The sequence below is a fragment of the Chrysochloris asiatica genome, unplaced genomic scaffold (assembly GCF_000296735.1).
Source record: "Chrysochloris asiatica unplaced genomic scaffold, ChrAsi1.0 scaffold00042, whole genome shotgun sequence".
NCBI lineage: Eukaryota > Metazoa > Chordata > Mammalia > Afrosoricida > Chrysochloridae > Chrysochloris > Chrysochloris asiatica.
Window position 1 is genome coordinate 6222623 of NW_006408560.1, and position 20365 is coordinate 6242987.

The window sequence follows — 20365 nt, forward strand, 5'->3', positions numbered from 1 at the left end:
ATGTGTTCCCACAGCCCTTAATTGTGTCTTAGCTAATTTTCTAAAGGTCTTAATGTCCCTGACTGAAACTACACAGAATGTTGATTGCAATCTTAAACTTGAATTGGCAGTACTTTAGCTGGTGTGTTTTTTCCTAGTGGTGAAACTTCATTGTTACTTTGAAAAGCAATCTTTATAACTATACGTGATTGAATATGGTATGAAGGTATCTAAATGTAATTTTAATCCTTAATATGATTATTGAAAAGTCTACTGAAAACTTCTATAATAAAAATTAAGAAAAAATAAAAAATGAACTATTCATAAAAGGAAAGGACAAGAACCGTGGGGCCCTCGCATGAGCAGTCTCCTCGAGGTCTTGCCTTCCAAGGAGAGACTCATTGTGGCCTTGCTTAACAATGAGTCCTTCATGCTAGGGTCCCTCACCGTTCTGTTCCTTGATGGCATGGCCTCTGCCAGGTGGTCTTCCTCTTTTTCTATAACCCTCCACTTTACCAAGCATGATGTCCTTCTCCAGGGACTGGTCCTTCCTGAAAGCATGTCTGACGTATGAGAGACAGAATCCTGGCTTATAAGTAGCATTCTGGCAGTATGTCTTCCGACACAGTTTTATTTGCTCTTCTGGAAGTCCATGATACTTTTAATATTATTTGCTGACACCACAATTCAAATCCCTCCCTTCTTCTCCAGTCTTCCTTATTCATTGTCAAACTTTCACATGGATACGAGGCTATTGAAAATACTAATGCTTGGATCAGATGCTCTTAATACTCAAACTGGTATCATTTTTCTTGAACACTTTAATGAGGTCTTGTGTAGGGGGATTTGCCTAATGCAGTATGTCATTTTGATTTCTTGACTGCTGTTTCCATGTTGTTGTTGTTAAGTGTCATCGAGTCTGTTCTGACCCATAGCGACCCTGAACAGGGTTTCCGAGGCTGTAAATCTTTATGGGAGCAGAAAGCCTCATCTTTCTTCCACGGAGCAGCTGGTAGTTTCGAACTGCTGACCTTGCAGTTTGCAGCCCGATTCGTAACCACTATGCTACCAGAGCTCCTTGTTTCCATAAGCATTGATTAATACCATTAATATTAGCTTATTACTACATGTAAGACTCTGTTCTCAGCATTTTGTGTTTAGACTGTATTCCCTGTTCAACCTCACAACAATCTTGAAGTTGTTAGTGCTGTTGAGTCTGTTACGACTCATAGCCCCCCAGTATAGGGTTCCCGAGGAGTGGCTTGTGGTTTTGAACTACCAACCTTTCAGATAGAAGACCAATGCTTATCCTACAACACTATACCAGGACCTGAAGTAGGTGAAGTTTATTATTATTATTATCTACAGATGAGGAAACTGAGATACAGAAAGTTAGGTCTTTTCTCTTTGGAGTCTTTTCCTGGTTAAGGGTCAGGAGCTGTTTTAGGGCTGGGTTTTCTAGAGAAACAAAACCATTGATATATATATATACACAGAGAAAGAGAAAGAGAGAAAGTTTATATCAAGGAAATGGTTTACAATCCTAAAGTGGTCAGCCCCAAGTCCAAATCCAGCAGGGAGAAAAAGCAAGTATTTCCTGCATGTCTATTATATTGGAAACAGGCCACACACCCAAGTAAACAGCCTTTCAATTGATTGGCTGATCATAGCCAATCATCATAGAGTTAACTATCACCTGCCAAACCACGGGGAATCCTGGCCCCATCAAGTTAACACAGAACCTTAAACTGTCACAGGAACTCTCACCATACCTTTCAAGGGACATCAAGTTCGGTCCCATTTTACAGTTCACAGTGGTGAGGCCCCAGATTCTGTTTGCCATCTCCTTTCTCTCCTCTACTATCCTTCCTCCCTTCCGTCCCTGCTATTCCCTACCTTCCTTCAGTCTCCTTACTTCTCTTCATGTATACTTCACTTTGCTCTTGATCATACCCTAACTTCCTGCCATCCCCCCAAAATATCCTATGAGACAAACTAAATTGTATGTCTTTAGAGTTTCAAAACCAGACACCTCTCTCCAGGTGATCTGCCTTTAAGAGCAGACTGTGGAGAGTGGCAGAGAGTAGATTAGTAAATTCTTTTCTTAGTTACTATCACCAGAAAAGGAGCTCTGGTAGCGTAGTGGTTGTTACGAATCGGGCTGCGAACCTTAAGGTCAGCGGTTCGAAACTACCAGCCGCTCCGCGGGAGAAAGATGAGGCTTTCTACTCCCGTAAGGATTTATACCCTCGGAAACCCTGTACAGGGTCGCTATGGGTCGGAACCGACTCGACGGCACTTAACAACAACATCACCAGAAAAGAGTCCTGGCATGGTGCTGTGGGCTAATGTGTCAGACTGCAAAGTCATTTGAACTGCAAGGTCAGTGATTCAAGCTCACCACCTGCTCATTGGAAACCCTATACAGGGTCGCTATGGGTCGGCATCGACTCCACGGCACTTAACAACAACAACACCAGAAAAGAGTCCTGGTATGGCACTGTGGGTTAATGCTCTGGACTGCAGTCAGTTTGAACCACAAGGTCAAGCAGTTCAAGCTCACCAGTCACTCCTCGGAAACCCTATGCTGGGTGGCTATGGGTCGGAACAGACTGGACAACACTTAACAACAATCACCAGAAAGGACTCCTAGTGCATCGCTGTAGGATCTGCACTGGGCTTCAAACCACAGGTAGACAATTCTAACCTACCAGCTGCTCCTCCAAAACCCTATGAGTTGGAATTGACTCAATGACACTTAACAGCAATGACAATAATCACCCAGAAAGAGTCCTGGTAGCATGGTGGATTACAAGCTGGGCTGCTAACCACAAGATCAGTAGTTCAAATCTACGAGTCACTCTGTGGGAGAAAGTTGAGGCTTTTTGCTCCCATAAAGATTTGCAACCTTGGAAATAATATACAAGGTTGCTATGAGCAGGCTAAGGATGGGTCTGAGGCCATTCACGGACAGGGAACCCCTGTGCTTTCCAGATACACTTCCCAGGGGAAAGTTACTATTTCCTTGTTCTAGGGAACCATCAAGAATGTTGCAGGGTCTTCACAGAGGTCCATGCCAGTTCTACTCTTGACCTGCAATTTCAAGAACCTTCAGAATTGAGGGTATCTTGTTCTCTTCTCCTTCATTGACACAGATGAATCTGGTCCCTCATCAAGCATTTTCTTACCACGTACTGTGTGCCAGGCACTGCTTGAGTGCTAATGCCACCAAGATAAATGAAAATCAGTCTCACCCTGACAAATGGTGGTGATGGTGGTGGTGGTGGTTTGTGGTGCGCCATGGGGTTAATTGGTTTTTGAGGCTTTACGGGAGCAAAAAGCCTCATCTTTCTCCAGCGGAACTGCTGGTAGTTTTGAACTGTTGACCTAGAGGTTAGCAACCTGACTCAAGCAGGAAGATTTGAAAGATTCCTGTGAGGATAAGCCTTCAGAGTAATTGTTAAATGCCACTAAATCGATTCTAACCCATAGAGACCCTGTATGTTGTTATTGTTACGTGCAGTTGAGTAGGTTCCTACCCATAGCCACCTTTCCGAGGTTTCCGAGGAGCAGCTGGTGAGCTTGAACCACCGACCTTGCAGTTCAAACGGCTTTGCAGTCTGGTACATTCACCCACAGCGGCACACCAGGACTGCATAAATAAAATAAAACTGAAGTTTTATTTTACTCCTTACTGGCTATGAACAATGCCCCTTTGAGATTCGATCCTGAATAATTCTGGCGGTCTGGGGCTCTGCGCTTACACGCCCTCTGCTTGGCGGGATTTCAGTTTTGGATCTGAGTGCTGTCGAAACCCTGCTGCAGAAGGAACCAGGGTTCCTCAATCACCCGAACAGCAACCCAAGCGCAGGAACTGACATCTGCTACAAAGAGGTGGCGGTTTCCCTCCGCAGCGCGAGAAACCAGGCGGGGGCGGGGCGGGGCGGGGCGGGGCAAAGGGAGGCTAGAGGGCCGGCGCACACCCACAGCTCAACGCTTGAAGGGTGGCCAAGGCGCGCTCGCGATCGCTGTGTCTCCTTCCGGCCATTAGTTCGGTCTCCATTAAATCCACCTACCCTGTTTCGCATTTTGGGAAGCCTTCAGGGATGGCCAGCCCTAAGTATAAACGTGTACTTGGCCTCCCTCAAGCTAGGGCCAACGACCAGCTGAATCTATACATCTAACACCCCAAAGAGCAGCCTGAAGCAGGAAAATGAACCAACCAGCTCACCTTTTACTGCTCCTGGAGTGTTTTATATACGCTAATTCTCTTTCCCTGACAGCATCATGTTAAGTGATACAGTCTCTTTGGTGTTACTGTGAGTGGCTCTGAAAAGAGCCTTTGGATACGATGGAACTTCGAGGTGAGCGCGCAGTTTAACTTAAGCCCGCTCTCCGCGGATGCGGCGGGCCAGCTGGATGTCCTTGGGCATGATGGTCACGCGTTTGGCGTGGATGGCGCACAGGTTCGTGTCTTCAAACAGCCCCACCAGGTAGGCCTCGCTGGCCTCCTGCAACGCCATCACCGCCGAGCTCTGGAAGCGCAGGTCGGTCTTGAAGTCCTGCGCGATCTCGCGCACCAGCCGCTGGAACGGCAGCTTGCGGATAAGTAGCTCGGTGGACTTCTGGTAGCGCCGAATCTCCCGCAGGGCCACGGTACCTGGCCGGTAGCGGTGAGGCTTCTTCACACCACCGGTGGCCGGGGCGCTCTTTCGGGCAGCCTTGGTGGCCAGCTGCTTCCTCGGGGCTTTGCCCCCGGTCGACTTGCGGGCAGTCTGCTTGGTACGGGCCATAGCGAACGAGAAGAGGAGCCAACAGACGGCAGGCTGAAAGAACAAGACCGACTGGCCGCCGCCGCAGTCTTTATAGGCGCAGTCTCTCCCCCGATTGGGCGGAGCTACAATTGAAAGTCCCGCGCTGACTGTCCATTGGCTGTGACGTCACGGCGTCACCGGCGGGCTCCGGTACCGTACCCCTCCTTTTACACTTAGTCAAGTTTTTCTCCCGGGTTTCTCTTATTCTGTAACATTTTTGATTGCAGACGCGTAAAGTCCGTTTTTCTACTTTTAGGACACACAGTCCGTGACACCCTCTCCTGAATTGAACGTTCGTTCCCCCAAAAGTGCTTTACTACCATTTCACAGCCCTGTTCCCTACTCTGGCTGTTTTCTCCTGGTCGGGGCTTTTCAGCTCGTGAAGTTGTCTCTTCCCAGGATACGAGGTGCCACAAACTTTACTTTCCTAGAGACACCGGGCTCAGCCTAGCCGAGACTGAGGTCAGCTACACTCCCCGGAACAGTGACAACGTCCCCTTCATACTAGGGTCATGTTACGTAGCCGGATAAAACTCGAGCACAAGCAAGTTGTCGCGCACTCGCGTACGAGCGCTGCCCAGGTTCTTATAGTTAAACCACTGCAGACAGCGCCTAAGATGTTTGGTGCCCCCACCTGGGTTTAGCCCTAGGACGTGCAGTTGATCCGTTAACTCCACAAGCTTATGAGAGGAAAGCTCCCATCCAGCTCTGTATTTTAGGACTATCGGGATCCAGGACATTTGCTGTCCAGGAAGGCAGGAATGTGACTCGCCGTTGGTGTGGGGCTGGTAGGTAAATATTGACCTGCCAGTCACTTCTCGGAAACCATATATAGCTATGAATCGGAACCAACTCGATAGCATCAACTACTTTAAACAGGGAGCGCAGTGAGTCCACAGAATAAGCGCTGGACTGTTAATCACAGACCACGGTTCAAATCCACCAATAAAAATTGACTTTGTTTCCGCGAAGATTTAAAGTTTCGGAAAACCTGTTCAGGGGGCGCCAGTAATTCGAACTGAGTGCACCTAACTACTTTGGTAACAACTCTTTCACCTGACACAGTGGGTGGCTCTGAAAAGAGCCTTTGAATTCAGGTAGCCCTTTAGAACACGGGCAGGGTAAGCTTCCGAGCGTGGGCCTCACTTGCCCTTTGCCTTATGGTGGCTCTCCGTCTTCTTCGGGAGCAACACGGCTTGGATGTTGGGCAAAACGCCACCCTGGGCGATGGTGACTTTGCCCAACAGCTTGTTCAGCTCCTCGTCGTTGCGGATGGCCAGCTGGAGATGACGGGGGATAATGCGGGTCTTCTTGTTGTCGCGGGCCGCGTTGCCCGCCAGCTCCAGGATTTCCGCGGTCAGGTACTCCAGAACGGCCGCCATGTAGACTGGCGCACCAGCTCCCACCCGCTCAGCATAGTTGCCTTTGCGGAGAAGGCGGTGGACTCGGCCCACCGGGAATTGAAGGCCTGCGCGGGACGAGCGGGACTTGGCTTTGGCGCGAGCTTTGCCTCCTTGTTTACCACGGCCAGACATGACAGCAACGTCCGCCCTCACCAGACCTGTCTCGAAAGTAAAGGAAAAAGACACCAAACGCCGTTGCTTCACCCTTTTATAGGCACAACTGAGCTTGTCTACGGACCATTTGGATTGGCTTAAAAGCATTTTTGTTCTGACGACCAATAGAGTAGCTTAGTTAGAATACACTCATTTACATAATGGCGCCCGCCTCATGATAGCGTCACGGAAAACGCGCGAATCACAGTGTGGCGTGGTCAGAACCCTCATTTGCGTACAGCTTTTATAAGTACCGAGTCGATTGCGGCAGGTTTTGTGCGCCTGTTGTGTTCCTTGTTGTCTGCTATTCTGCAGTCTGTTTTCTGAACCATGCCTGAGCCAGCTAAATCCGCCCCGGCTCCCAAGAAGGGCTCTAAGAAAGCCGTCACCAAGGCCCAGAAGAAAGACGGCAAGAAGCGCAAGCGCAGCCGCAAGGAGAGCTACTCCATCTACGTGTACAAGGTGCTGAAACAGGTTCACCCTGACACCGGCATCTCATCCAAGGCTATGGGTATCATGAACTCCTTCGTCAACGATATCTTCGAGCGCATCGCCGGCGAGGCGTCCCGCCTGGCGCATTACAACAAGCGGTCGACCATCACGTCCCGGGAGATCCAGACTGCTGTGCGCCTACTGCTTCCCGGTGAGCTGGCCAAGCACGCCGTGTCCGAGGGTACCAAGGCTGTCACCAAGTACACCAGCTCCAAGTGAGTCCCTTCATGGGACCCGCCGCTCATGCAGTTTCCGGCGTCTTTGCTCCAAAGGCTCTTTTTAGAGCCACCCACTATATCAGTGAAAAAGCTGTCACACGTATTTTATGTGTCCCCGTTGTCTTTAGATTTAAAAATAAGTTAACGCTTTATTTAAAAAAAAGATTGGCGTGTGAAATGAAGTTAACGTCTTCCGGTCGCTTTCAAAACTGCTGTTGCACATTACACATGGAATGTTCGTGTGCCCTGCTGTTATCTTGTGAAACACTTTTTGCTGTATTAATTTTGGTTGGCTATGCAGTGTTATTAGGTATTAGGCTGTTATTAACCTAAAAGGCTGCTTGTTCTAATGTACCCAGCCGTTCAGCAGTAGAAAAAGCTGGCATCTGAGAAACTGGAACACTGCCCAGCTCAACATCCCCAAGTATATATGACAGTGACTATGTCCCGCTGCTATTCATAAAGTTATCAGCGGGTGACGACTCAGAATGGTCAGTTTCTCTTTTCTAGTCTGTTTTAAGGTGCTCTGGTAACGAATTGGGCTGCCAATCTCAAAAGTCAGGAGTTCGAAACTACCAGCGGTTCCGCTGGAGAAATATGAGGCTTTCTGCTACCGTAAAGATTAACAGTCTCGGAAACCCTGTGCAGCAGGGTCCCTATGTAAGGTACTGTGCAGAGTCCACTGCACGGCACACCATCACCACCAGTCTGTCCTAGTCTGGAAGCCTATCCACCACGCTTCTAGTATCTCAGCAACACATAAACAAACATAATATGACAAACTCTCGAAAGATGGCATTTATTTATTAGAAATGAAAATTCTCAAGTCCAGCAATCTAAAAAGGCCTGGAAACTGAATTGTGAGCTCCCGTCCCGATTTGCTTAGAGATAACTCTTTTGGAGTGGAATACTGACAAATGTAGGGGATTCAGATTACATTTTGAAAGGATTTGAAAGGTTTGACTGATAAATAAGGATTTGGTTATGAAATGAAACCCCTAGCTTTTGGGGTTGAGCAATTGGGTGGTAACTGGTGGTTTTAATTAGAATGCAATATTGGGCGGACTTCTAGGTTGGGGTATTTTGGAAAGGAGAACCACAATTCTGAGTTAAAATTCAGAAGCTCTTTGACAGCCAAATAGTATATGGAGTTGGCCATTCGAAAGACTCATTTAGGGCTCAGAAAAGACAACAAAACAATTACAAAATCTCCTAACTTTATTTCTTCTTAAGTGTTATGCTGAAATATAATTTAGTAATTGATAGCCCTGCAACATTTAGTGTTTCATTTTTCTCTAATTGTGTCCTGATTTTCACTAAATCCATTTTATTCCTCATGTTAAAGTAGTTCTCCAGTTTGGTTGCACATTGGAATTACCTAGGGAGTTTTAAAGAGTACTAATGTTTAGGCCCCACCCCAGAAATTCTGATTTAAGGGTCTGGGGTGCAGCTTGTGAAGCTACCAGGTGATTCCAATGCACATTCAAGATCGAGAACCACTACTACACGTGCTTCTCAGAAAGAAGCTCTTAGGGTTAGCCTAATTGATTTAAATATAGTCCTGATCCCCTTCCACAGTGATTAGTTCAGGAATTAAAAACAAAAACGTTGTCATTGAGCCAATTCCAATTTATGGCAACCTCATGTTTGTCAGAGTATCATTGTGCTCGCCCATAGGGTTTTCAATGGCTAATTTTTGGATGTAGACTACCAGACCATTTTTTGCGTCACCTCTGGATGGTTGACCCACCAATCCTTTAGCTGTCAGTCAATCAACTTCTAACTGGTTGCACCAGGGTTTAGAATTGGACTGCCTATTAAGAATTTATCTTTATACCCCAGAAAAAGGAAACAAAAATCCTCCCACTGGACCAATAAATGGCATCCCGATAAATGGAGAAAAGACTGATGTTGTCAAAGACTTAATTTTGGTTGGATCCACCATCAACACTCATGGAAACAGCAGTCAAGAAATTAAATGACATACTGCACTACGCAAAACTGCACAAGACCCTTTTAAAGTGTTCAAGAGCAAAGACGTCAATTTAAGAACTAAACTATACCTGACTCAAGCCATGGTATTTTCAGTAGCATCAGGCATATGCATGTGAAAATTGGACAATGAATAAGGAATACTATAGAAAAATTGATGCATTTGAGTTATGGTGGTGTTGTGAAGTGTCGTCAACTAGGTTCCTACCCATAGGGGCCCTGTATAGGGTTTCCAAGGAGCAACTGGTGAGCTTGAACCACCAACCTTGTAGTTCAAACCAATTTTGCAGTCCAGTGCATTAACCCACAGTGCCACAGCAGGACTCCATAGTTATGGTGTTGGAAAATACTAAAGGTACCATGGACTGCCAGAAGAGCAAACAAATCTGTGTTGGATGAAGTACAACTAGAATGCTACTTAGAGGCCAAGATAGCCAGACTTCGTCCCTCTTTTTCAGACATATTATCAGGAAGGACCAATCCTTGAAGAAGAACATTCATGCTTGGTAAAAGTGGAAGGACAGCAAGAAAGAGAGAGATCCCCAATTAAATGTATTGGCACAGTGGCAGCAACAGAGGACTCAAGTGTAGCAGCAATTGTGAAAATGACGCAGGCCTAGGTGGTGGTTCATTCTGTTGTACATAGAGTCATGATGGCACTTAACAACAACACTCCAGATAAACTGAGTCAGAAACTACATGTTAACAAGACCCTCTAGTTATTATTATGTACACAAAAGCAGCTTGTTTTAAGTGCTGTGAGTCGTTTCCAACTTATAGCAAACCCTGTATAGGGTCTTCCAGGAGCAGCTGATGCATTTGAACTGAACCTCATGATTAGAAGTCCAGTTCTTAAGCTACAGCACCACACCAGGACTCCTAATAAGCACCTGGGGATCTTAAAATGTAGATCTGATTCATATATGAGGTGGTGGTGGTTGTGTGCTATGGAGTTGATTCTGACTCATAGTGACCCTGTATAGGGTTTCCAAGGTTGTAAGTCTTTATAGGAGCAGAAAGTCTCATCTTTCTCCCCCGGAATGGCTGGTAGTTTCAAACTGCTTACCTTGAGGTTAGCAGCACAACTTTTAACCACTATGCTATAAAAGATAGAAATGCAAATTCTCAGGAGAAGGTTGAACTGCATGTAATGAACTGGTTCAAAGTTCTGGTTTACACCACCCAAGGACTCAGGAATATACATTAATCTCATTAACACAAAAAGGATCCCTGGTGCTGTTGTGATTTAAACTAACTCAAAGGTCAGCTGTTCAACCCACGAGAATTCAGCAGCCACTCCTGAGGAGAAAGATTATGCAATCTGCTTGTGTTAAGATTTACAGCCCCAGAAACTCCATGCAGCAGTTCTACCCTGTCTATAGGATGGCTATGTGTTGCAAGCAACTTGATGGCAGTGGGTTTGGTTTTGGTTAATTGGCACAAACATTTTAGAAATTGAACAGAGTGAACAATTTGTAGGAGAGTACAGATTGCTGTTAACCTTTAGGGAAAGAAGTTTGTTTTCAAAAGGCAGCAGCTGGATGGAGTGGTCTGTTATAGTATAAAGGCAAGAATGACTAAAACAACATGTAGAGGAGGAAGAATTAGAGAAGTTCACTCAAGAAGTTCAGCCAGTCTTGTAGCTTGCTGTGCCTTTGGATTTCCAGTTAGCCAGTTTGAGTATGACATGCTCTTTTAAAAACCAGATCGAGTCTTAAAATATTTGAAGAATTAATAACCTCCCATAGTAAAAGAAAGATGGTAGATCTTTCCGATTAAAATGTCTGAGGTCAAATTATTAAGTGCCATCATCAGTTCAGACTCATAGCTACACTGAAGAGGGTTTCAAAGGAGTAGACAACAGTTAAATGGGTAAATTAAATATGGCCTCCAAAGGTGTCTAAGTCATAAGCCCCCAAACCTGTGACTGTTACTTTATATGGTAAAAGAAACTTTGCAGATGTGATTTTGAGACAAGGATATTATCCTGGGAGGGATGAAGGAAGGTCCTATGCTAAACATAATCACCATGGTTCTTATAAGAAGGAGGCAAAAGACCAAAAAAAGTGATGGAAATAGAGATTTAAAGATAAATTGTTGGCTTTGAAGATGGAAATGGTCATAAGCCAAGGAATGCAGCTCTAGAAGAGGCGGAAAAGGCAGGATAGTTGTTCTACCCTAGAGCTTCTGGTGACAGCTTGGCCTTCATTTTGGCCTAATAAAACTGATTTTGGGTTTCTGACCTCCAAAAGTGTAAGAGAATAAATGTGTGTTTGAAACCACCAAGTTTGTAGTAATTTGTTATAGCAACCATAGGAAATGAATCCAACAGCTCTATAGGATTGTTTGCCAGTTGAAGAAATTTAAATATAGAATGTATATTGGTTCATAGTTTTGAATGAATATTAATTTTTTAGTATGATAATGATATTGTAGTTATAGAAAATTTTCTTATTCTTAAGAGAGGGATTGAAGTCTTTAGAGGAGGAATATGAGGATGCTTGCATGTTATATTTCATATGGTTCAGGAAAAATGTGTCAGGGTAGGCACAAAGAAGAGATGAAATGAATGTAGCAAAATAGTTAACAGTTGATGTCAAGAAAAAGCAGCACAACTTGTAGAATGGATTCAGTGTCAATGAACTGTACATGTAAAAATTATTTAACCGATGCATGTTTTGCTGTGTATATCTTGTCTTGACGTTCACAATCCAGTGCTTATCCTACAGCAAGGCAGTCAAGTTTCAAGTCAGTGAGACACATGTCAGTCTGGCTGAAGGCTTCTCCTGACTCATGTAGATGCAGGAGCTGATAAATCCAAGATTGCCAGGTCAGACAGCAGGCTTCTGGCTGCAGAGGTAAATGAATCCAAGGTGGGTGGGTAAGATGGCAGACTACAGACGACTCCCGTAATCAAGGCACTGGCTTGAGCTCAAAGAACTGGAGCTTGTTTTAAGTGCTGTGAGTCGTTTCCAACTTATAGCAAACCCTGTATAGGGTCTTCCAGGAGCAGCTGATGCATTTGAACTGAACCTCATGATTAGAAGTCCAGTTCTTAAGCTACAGCACCACACCAGGACTCCTAATAAGCACCTGGGGATCTTAAAATGTAGATCTGATTCATATATGAGGTGGTGGTGGTTGTGTGCTATGGAGTTGATTCTGACTCATAGTGACCCTGTATAGGGTTTCCAAGGTTGTAAGTCTTTATAGGAGCAGAAAGTCTCATCTTTCTCCCCTGGAATGGCTGGTAGTTTCAAACTGCTTACCTTGAGGTTAGCAGCACAACTTTTAACCACTATGCTATAAAAGATAGAAAGGCAAATTCTCAGGAGAAGGTTGAACTGCATGTAATGACAAGTCAGAGGCAGGATCCAGACCTAGCAAAAAGGAAGCAAGCTTTACTCAAGTGTCCAATATATTGGAAGCAGGCCATAATACCCTGAAGGAGACTTCCTTTCAATTAATTGGCTTCTCATAGTAGATCTCATCATGGAGTTGATTACATTAGATCTCATTGTGGGGGATTTCATTTTAACTGCTAAACCACAAGAAAATCCTGTAGTCAAATTGACAAAATCTTAACCATCATAACTGAATGTCCAGCTTTCTACTTAATATTTCCTCTTGGATAACTAATGGGAATCTCTTAATCTTGTCCAAAATTATCTTGGTTTTACCCCTTCAAACATGTTCCTCACCCATAAGTAAATGTCAGTTTTTCTTTTCCATGTGCTCTGTCCAAAACCTTGCAATCAATCTTTAATTCCTATTTCTGTTTTACCCTCCACTCCATCAATTGCATTTGAAACACATCTTGACCATTTCTCACCTCTACTGGTAAAGCCTGTCATCTTTCTCCTGGACTATTACTGTAGCCTCCTTATTCCCCTTGCCTCTAGTCTTGCTTTCTTGCAGTCTGTTTTCCACATTGCATCCATGGTAAGCTTTTAAAAATATAAATTGTTAGCCCTCTGATCAAACTCTCCAGAGGTATTCTATCTCATTTAAAAGTCAAAAGTTTTGTGATGGCCTATAAGGTCACTCCTCAACTATCTTTCTGATCTCATCCCTTATTAATCTTTTCATTGCTCATTAGACTTCAGCCACACTGGCCTCCTTGTTTATTCCTTGAATTTACTAAGTTATTTGCCTATCTCAGTGCCTTTGAGCTTGTCATTTTCTGTTCCTGGAATATTCTTCCACATAGCATCCTTTTGGCTCACAATCAAATTATTACTGCTTTACTCTTTCTTCATAGCACATACCATCACCTGAATATACTTTTTTCCCTTTTATTTCAGTATCGCTCAACTAGAATGTAGCTCTGTGTGGATTGGAACTTTTTCATTTCTATTTACTGGTGAATCTCAGCATGTTTTGTTTATCTCAGGGTACAAAGTGCTTCTTTTCACCCCCAATCCTTATTGCAAGAAGTGATGGAGTCCAAACAAGTTATCAGTTGTTTTCATACCTGTTAAGAGAATGGGAGAAAAGACATGGGGAGAAAGGGAGCTAGCTATTGTTGGGTGTCATGGATTGAATCATGCTCCCAAAAAATATATGTTAACTTGCCTGGGCCATAATTCCTTGTGGTTTAGCAGTTGTGTCATGATATGTAATTTGGCAGTTACATAATGAAGTAATCACCCCATGATGTGGGACTAGGGTGGATTAAGGTGGGATGCAACACTCTTATTCAGGTCACAGCCCTGATCTGATGTAAGGCAAGTTTCTGTGGAGTGTGACCTGCATCCACCTTTCATCTTACAAGAAGAGAGAAGCAACTAGAGACAGTATCGCAGCGCCTTAACTACTTCAGTACCACCAAGAAAAAGAGTCAGGGGCCGAGCATGTCCTTTGGACCAAGGGTCCCTGCACTAAGAACCTACTAGAGACAGGGGAAGACTGATGCCAAGACACAGAGGTCTCCAAGAATACCTAGTCCACAAGTTGAATGAAGACAAGGACCTTTCTCCTAAACTGTGAGCTGACATAGAGAGAATGCCTTCCCCTAGAGCTAGCACCCGGAATTCAGACTTCTAGCCTCCTAAACAGTAAAAGACCAGATTTCTGTTTCTTAAAGCCATCCACTTTAAGAAAAAAAAACCCATGCACTTTATTTCTGGTAGAGCAGCACAACTGGATCAGTGAATAACAGCATGATAAATGTAGAAAAGATTGAAGTTGCCAAATGCTTCATTTTTCTTGGATCCACAATCAACACTCATGAAAACAGCAGTCAAGAAATCAAATCAGATTTATTGCGCTAAGTAAATCTGTTGCACAAGATCTCTTTTAAGTATTCAAAAAGCAAAGATATTAGTTTGAGGACTGATGATGGCACCTAACCCAAGCCATGGTATTTTCAATCACCTTATATGCATGTGAAAGTTGGACAACGAATAAGGACAGCCTTAGAACAATCGATGCATTTGAATTGTGGTGTTGGGGAAGAATATTAAAAGCACCACGGACTGCCAGAAGAACAAACAAATCTATGTTGGAAGAAGTACAGCTAGAATGCTGCTTAGAAGCCAGGATGGCAAGACTTCATTTCTCACACTTCAGACATGTTATCAAGAGGGACCAGTCCCTGGAGAAGGACATTATGCTTGGTAAAGTGAAGAGTCAATGAAAAAGAAGACCCCCAAAGAGATGGATTGACACAGTGGCAGCAATGGGCTCAAGTGTAACAAGTTGCACATAGGGCAACTAAGACAATGGGTAACATTGAGTCATCTCTGTATTTTTAAAGATTAGCTGTTTTCTGCTTGACTATGTATATTGGGTTGAATGAAGGAACCCTAGCCGTACAATAGTTAAGACTGGCAGTTCGAACCCACCAGCCACTCCATGGGAGAAAAGACCTGGTGATGTGCTCCCATAAAGATTTCAGTTTACCTTGTTCTGTAGGGTCACTATAAATCAGAATAGACTTGATCACACACAACAACAGTGCATGGAATAGTGTTCCCCCAAAATTCACATTTACCTGGAATCTCAGAATGTGATATTATTTGATAATAGGTTTTTGCCAATGTAACTAAAGTTAAGATCAAGTCATAATTAGATTAGGGTAAATTCTAAATCCAGTCAATGATATCCCTTTTAGAAAGTCATATGAAGATACAGGCACACACAAAAAGAACACCATGTGACAAAGGAAGCAGAAATTACAATGCAGCTACAAGCCAAGGGGTCCTCAGAATTGTAAGGGAAGAGGAAAGAAAGGAGTCATCCTAGTGCCTTCAGAGATTTGCAGACACTTCAATTTTGTATTCTAGCCTCCACAACTGTGGGAGAATACATTTTTGTTATTTTAAGCACCCAGTTTAATGTTACTTTGTTACAACAGCCATACTAACCATTATTTATATTCTAACAGTTGTTGTTTGCACCATGGAGTCGGTTCCAACTCATAGTGACCCTGTACAGGGTTCCGAGGCTATAAATTTTTACGGGAGCAGAAAGCCTCACCTTTCTCCTGCGGAATAGCTGGTAGTTTCGAACTGCTGACCTTGTGGTTCGCAGCCCAATTCGTAACCACTACACTACCAGAGCTCCTTATTCTAAGAGTATCCAGAACCAAATGTTAACCATTCTTTCCTCCACATATAATTAGGTTCTTTATCTAATATTCTATGCCTCTTAAAACTCATACTCCTACCCTGTAAAAACTCAACCTTTTGCCTCTTGTCTTTCCCCTTTACTCCCCATATTCACACTTTACCTGAACCTTTCAGGGCCCAACAATCTGCCTCTCCTCTCAATGGAGCCAACCAAGCAAGGCATGAGTGAGCACAGGCAGGGAAATGTTTGATGGACACTAAGAAGTGAAAAAAAGAGGTGGATTTAGTGCAATAACTAGGAAATTAATTATCTGTGTCTGATGGGGTGGGGAAGAGAGGTAATAAAAATCATGTGAAAGGGGGTACTGAGAACCCCCAAGGAGTTAAAAGGTTTTTTTAGCCTGGCTAAAGCAAAATATAGAAGGCCCAATGGCCCAAATGGCCTTCCTAACACCATCCTCATACAATAGTTTTCGCTAAAAGTAATTCTTTAATTAGCAGTCAAAGTCAAACCCTACCCTGAGGACTATCTCAGGAAGGACTTGCAAGAGCTGAAGAAAACCAACCAAACATCTTTTAAGGCCACTGATAACCTCCACCCGGAAAGATTAACGGTGCAGGCTGGAGACAACTTGGTTAGGATGAGCAACAGGACCTTGAATAAGCATACAACAGAGAATTCCTGAAGTCCCTTGGGATCCCTACCTCATACCCAGTATCCCTATAAAGATTCTCTTCCCCTTTTCCCTTTTTCCTCAGGGAGACAGATCTGGGAGATTTTCTACTTCCATATTTTCCTTAGTATTGATACTCAATAAATGGTTTGCTTTATGCTCTGAGTCCTGTCTCTGAATATTGGCTCCATTCAAAGCAGGTGATAAAGGGTCATGTTTCTGGTAACACATGCTTGAAGACAGTATTTGGGATTTTATGTAGATAAATAAAGGGGAGGAGGGTGAGAATAAGCAAAACCTAGAGGCCTAGCATTCCAAAACACAGTTGCACTAAGCTTAACATATATTTTTCTATGACTTTATCTCTGACTCTGATTTGACCTTCTCTTAAAATGTATTTCTTAAACACTAGTGCATGAATAATTTCTTTTAGAAGGATCAACACAAAGTTAGTTCCTACAAGGTGGAAGTTAAAGATGCCCCAAATGTCCAGCATTTTCCAAACTGCTGTACTACTCCATCATCTCTAACATCATCTGCAACTCCTCTCTGCAGTACTTTCCCTCTCATCTTTGGGTTCCATAACTAACTACAATGGCTCATAGAAAACATGAACCATAGAGGAAATGGCTCAATGGTTGTAGAGGCTGACAAGACCCAAAATCACAGGTCCAGCATCATTCTGGTGGCTTCTCCTGATTCATGTCGTTGCAGGGGCTGTCAAACACAAATCAGATCAGACAACAAGATCCTGGCTCAGAAGACTTTAAACACTGATGAATCAGGTCAGACGATAGGTTGCTGGCTCAAGCTCCAGGAACCAGAGGTCAAATGATGATAGACAGAGATGCAGAATCCAGATAAAGATAGAAAACTTTGCCAAAGCATTCATATATATTGGATGTGGACCATACCATCAAGAGAATTGTTTTCCAGTATAGAAATTCTAACGTGAATGAAAGACATGAAGTAATCAAAAGCAGAACACAAAATTTCAAAGGCCAACTCAAGAAGACAAAGTCAAGTATTATAATGAAATGTGTGCAAAGACCTGGGGTTAAAAAAACAAAAAGAAGAAAACACTCAGCATTTTTCAAATTGAAAGAACTGAAGAAAATACTATAATTTGATGAACTGGACCTTTACTTATGGATGTAGTAGCTCAGAATACCAACCAAGAGGGAAGAAGTCTTCACATCAAGGACCAAGCCTATCCCCTCAGTACACGGGGTTGATAGGGACAGGCAACTTAGACATTGGCTACCTAAAATGGGCAGGGGAGGGAGAGACTATAAAGGAACAAAGTGGCTGACTTACGAGTTTTCAAGAGGGAGTTTAGTTTCAGAGCAAGTGGGAAGGTAGAATCCCCACTGAATAATTTTCATCTTGTCTAAATGGGTCTGGCAAAAGGAGATGGAGATAGGATTCTTTTGATTCAAAAGGAAGTAATTGCTATCATGGCTAATTGCGATTATCACAAGTGTAAAGGTAGAAGTTCTATAGTATAAAGGGGGGAGTAGTTAATCTTACATTCCAGAAACAGAGGACCGTAGGACCATCAAGGGAGAAGAGCATGAGTGGAACATGGGTTCCTAACCAGAGAAGCAGCAACACCAGAGACAGAGGCAGAGGTAATGGCATGGAGCGAGACAGCATCTAAGGTCTTTAAACTCATGGAAAGAGGAAGACTGTGTGCTGGTGGGCAGGAGGCTGGCTTGCAAAATGTGCCCTTTGGCTGTTTAAATGATTATATATTCCTGCATGTTTTTGTGTACATAAAAAAAAAAAAGAGGGAATAGCAGCAAATACTGTTAACTGATGGTGCGTGGAGGGGATTATAATCACTGCAATGAAACAAAATATGATTGGTTGAGTGCAAAACCAGTGTTTTTCCATATAAACTATCACTCAATTCACAATAAAGGCTTAAAAAGAAGAACTGAAGAAAACATTTAAGCTTCAAGTTGAAATATTGAAGGACTCTGGGTAACATATTGAGTGATGCAGAAAGCATGAAAAGAAGATGGAAGGAATACACAGTTATTGTACCAAAAATAAATGGTCCATGCTCAACCATTTCAAAAGGTAATATATGATCAAGAACTGATGGGACTGAAGGAAGAAGTTCAAGCTACACTGAAGGTATTGGCAAAACAAGGCTCCAGGAATTGACAGAATACAAAGTTGAAATCTTTCAACAAATTGATGCAACAATGAAGGTGCTCATTCATCTATGCCAAGAAAATTGGAAGACAACTGCTTGGCCAACTGATTGGGAAAGATTCATATTTGTGACCATTCAAAAAAAAGGTGACCCAATGGAATGTGGAAGTAGTCAAAAAAGTATTAATATCACATGCAAGTAATATTTTGCTGAAGATACTCAAAAGCATGACAATGCAATGACAGAGACCTTCCAGAAACTCAAGCTGGATTCAGAAGGAAATGTGGAACAAGGGGTTATTATTGCAGTCAGATGGAACTTAGCTGAAAGCAGAGAATACTAGAAAAATGTTTACTTGTACTTTATTGACTATGCAAAGGCTTTCAACAGTGTGGATTATGACACGCTTTGGATAACATTGCAAAGAATGGGTATACCAGAACACATTATTGTGCACATGAGGAACCTGTACATAGACCAAGAGGCAGTCATTCAAACAGAACAAGGGAATATTGAATGGCTTAAAAGCAGGAAAAGTCTGCACCAGGCTTGTATTGTATTCTTTCACCACATTTATTCAATCTGTACACGGAGCAAATATTGCAAAAAACTGAATTATATGAAGAACAATGAGGCATCAGGATTGGAGGAAGATTCATTAACAACCTGTGATATGTATATGATACAACCTTGCTTGCTGAAAGGGAAGAGTACTTAAAATACTGATGAAGATCAAAGACCACAGCCTTCAATTTGGATTGCACCTCAATGTCAAGAAAGCAAAAATTCTCACAACTGGATCAATAAATAATATCATGATACACAGAGAAAGGTTAAATTTGTCAAAGACTTCATTTTGCTTATATCCACAATCAACACTCATGGAAGCAGCAGTCAAGAAATCAAAGGAAATAATTGCACTTGGCAAATCTGCTGCACAAGACCTCATTGAAGTGCTCAAAACCAAAGATACCAGTTTGAGAACTAAGGTGTGCCTGACTCAAGCCATGGTATTTTCAATAGCCTCATATGCATGTGAAAGTTGGACAACAAATAAGGAAGACCATAGAAGAATTGATGTATTTGAGCTATCATGTTGGGCAAGAATATTGAAAGTACCATGGATTGCCAGAAGAACAAACTCATCTCTGTTTGAAGAATTATAACCAGAATGCTCCTTAGAAGCAAGGATGGATTTATTTTTTATTTATTACTTTGGATTTATTAGCAGGAGGGACCATCACACTTGGTAAAGGCCAGTTAAAAAGAGGAAGATCCCCAACAAGATGGATTGGCACAGTGGCATCAGCAATGAGTTCAAGCTTAACAATTGTGAGGACAACACAGAACTCGATAGTTTCATTCTGTCATGCATAGGGTCACTATGAGTTGTAAATCACAAAGACTATATAACTAGAAGAGCCATATTAAGTAATTAACTATATTACAAGTGAAAATGTGAACTTTGATGCCCTGAACTAAGGGAATAAATGAAGTTTGTTTTGTATCATTATTAAGTTCTGGGAAAGTTTTCTAGTAAGATGACAATCAGGAAGAGAGAAAAAATGTCTGGGATGGTGACTGAAATTCTTACTAAGAAATATGACAACTACACAATGCATATTATCAGAACTTATCAAATGTATGAATCTCCTGGTGTATTCTGTAGATTATGTTCATTCTTGCTTCTTAAACCAGTGATTTCCATTCAGTAGACTTATGTGGGAATTTTAGGAATATACATATCCAAGGTGCATTGAAGGAATTGGCAAAGAACAAGGCACAAGGAACTGAGATGGAATAAAAATTGAATCTTTCAAGAAAGTGAGGCGGCACAGGAGGCACTCACTCATTTCTGCCAAGAAATTTGGAAGACAACTATCTGGCCGACTGATTGGAAGAGA

General features: G+C 42.9%; 2 protein-coding genes and 1 pseudogene across 4 annotated transcripts in view; 2 read left to right on the top strand and 1 right to left on the bottom strand.

The window, feature by feature from the left end:
* Positions 1–20365, top strand: part of LOC102827877 — a 38532-nt pseudogene that overhangs the window by 12627 nt on the left and 5540 nt on the right. The window contains exons 5-8 of the transcript XR_438708.1: positions 4317–4526; positions 4629–4761; positions 5193–5200; positions 5981–6365. The product of XR_438708.1 is annotated as an uncharacterized LOC102827877 (transcript). The remainder of the gene's footprint in view (positions 1–4316; positions 4527–4628; positions 4762–5192; positions 5201–5980; positions 6366–20365) is intronic.
* Positions 4306–5337, bottom strand: LOC102822680 (histone H3.2-like). 2 transcript variants are annotated; one of them, XM_006861346.1, is made up of 2 exons: positions 5319–5337; positions 4306–4774 (listed from the first exon to the last, which is right to left on the bottom strand). In XM_006861346.1, exon 2 carries the CDS (start codon positions 4770–4772, stop codon positions 4362–4364), a length of 411 nt encoding a protein of 136 aa, XP_006861408.1. In that variant the 5' UTR covers positions 4773–4774; positions 5319–5337; the 3' UTR covers positions 4306–4361. The 2 variants fall into 2 exon arrangements, with proteins under 2 accessions (XP_006861408.1, XP_006861409.1); XM_006861347.1 differs by lacking the exon at positions 5319–5337 and having other exon boundaries at positions 4306–4784.
* On the top strand, positions 6673–7063 carry LOC102822292 (histone H2B type 2-E-like). Its single transcript, XM_006861345.1, has one exon. The coding sequence runs from the start codon at positions 6680–6682 to the stop codon at positions 7058–7060; it is 381 nt and encodes a 126-aa protein (XP_006861407.1). The 5' UTR covers positions 6673–6679; the 3' UTR covers positions 7061–7063.

Coding starts and splice junctions, on each gene's coding strand:
- LOC102822292 (XM_006861345.1), top strand. CDS start 6,680: ATGCCTGAGCCAGCTAAATCCGCCCCGGCTCCCAAGAAGGGCTCTAAG.
- LOC102822680 (XM_006861346.1), bottom strand. CDS start 4,772: ATGGCCCGTACCAAGCAGACTGCCCGCAAGTCGACCGGGGGCAAAGCC.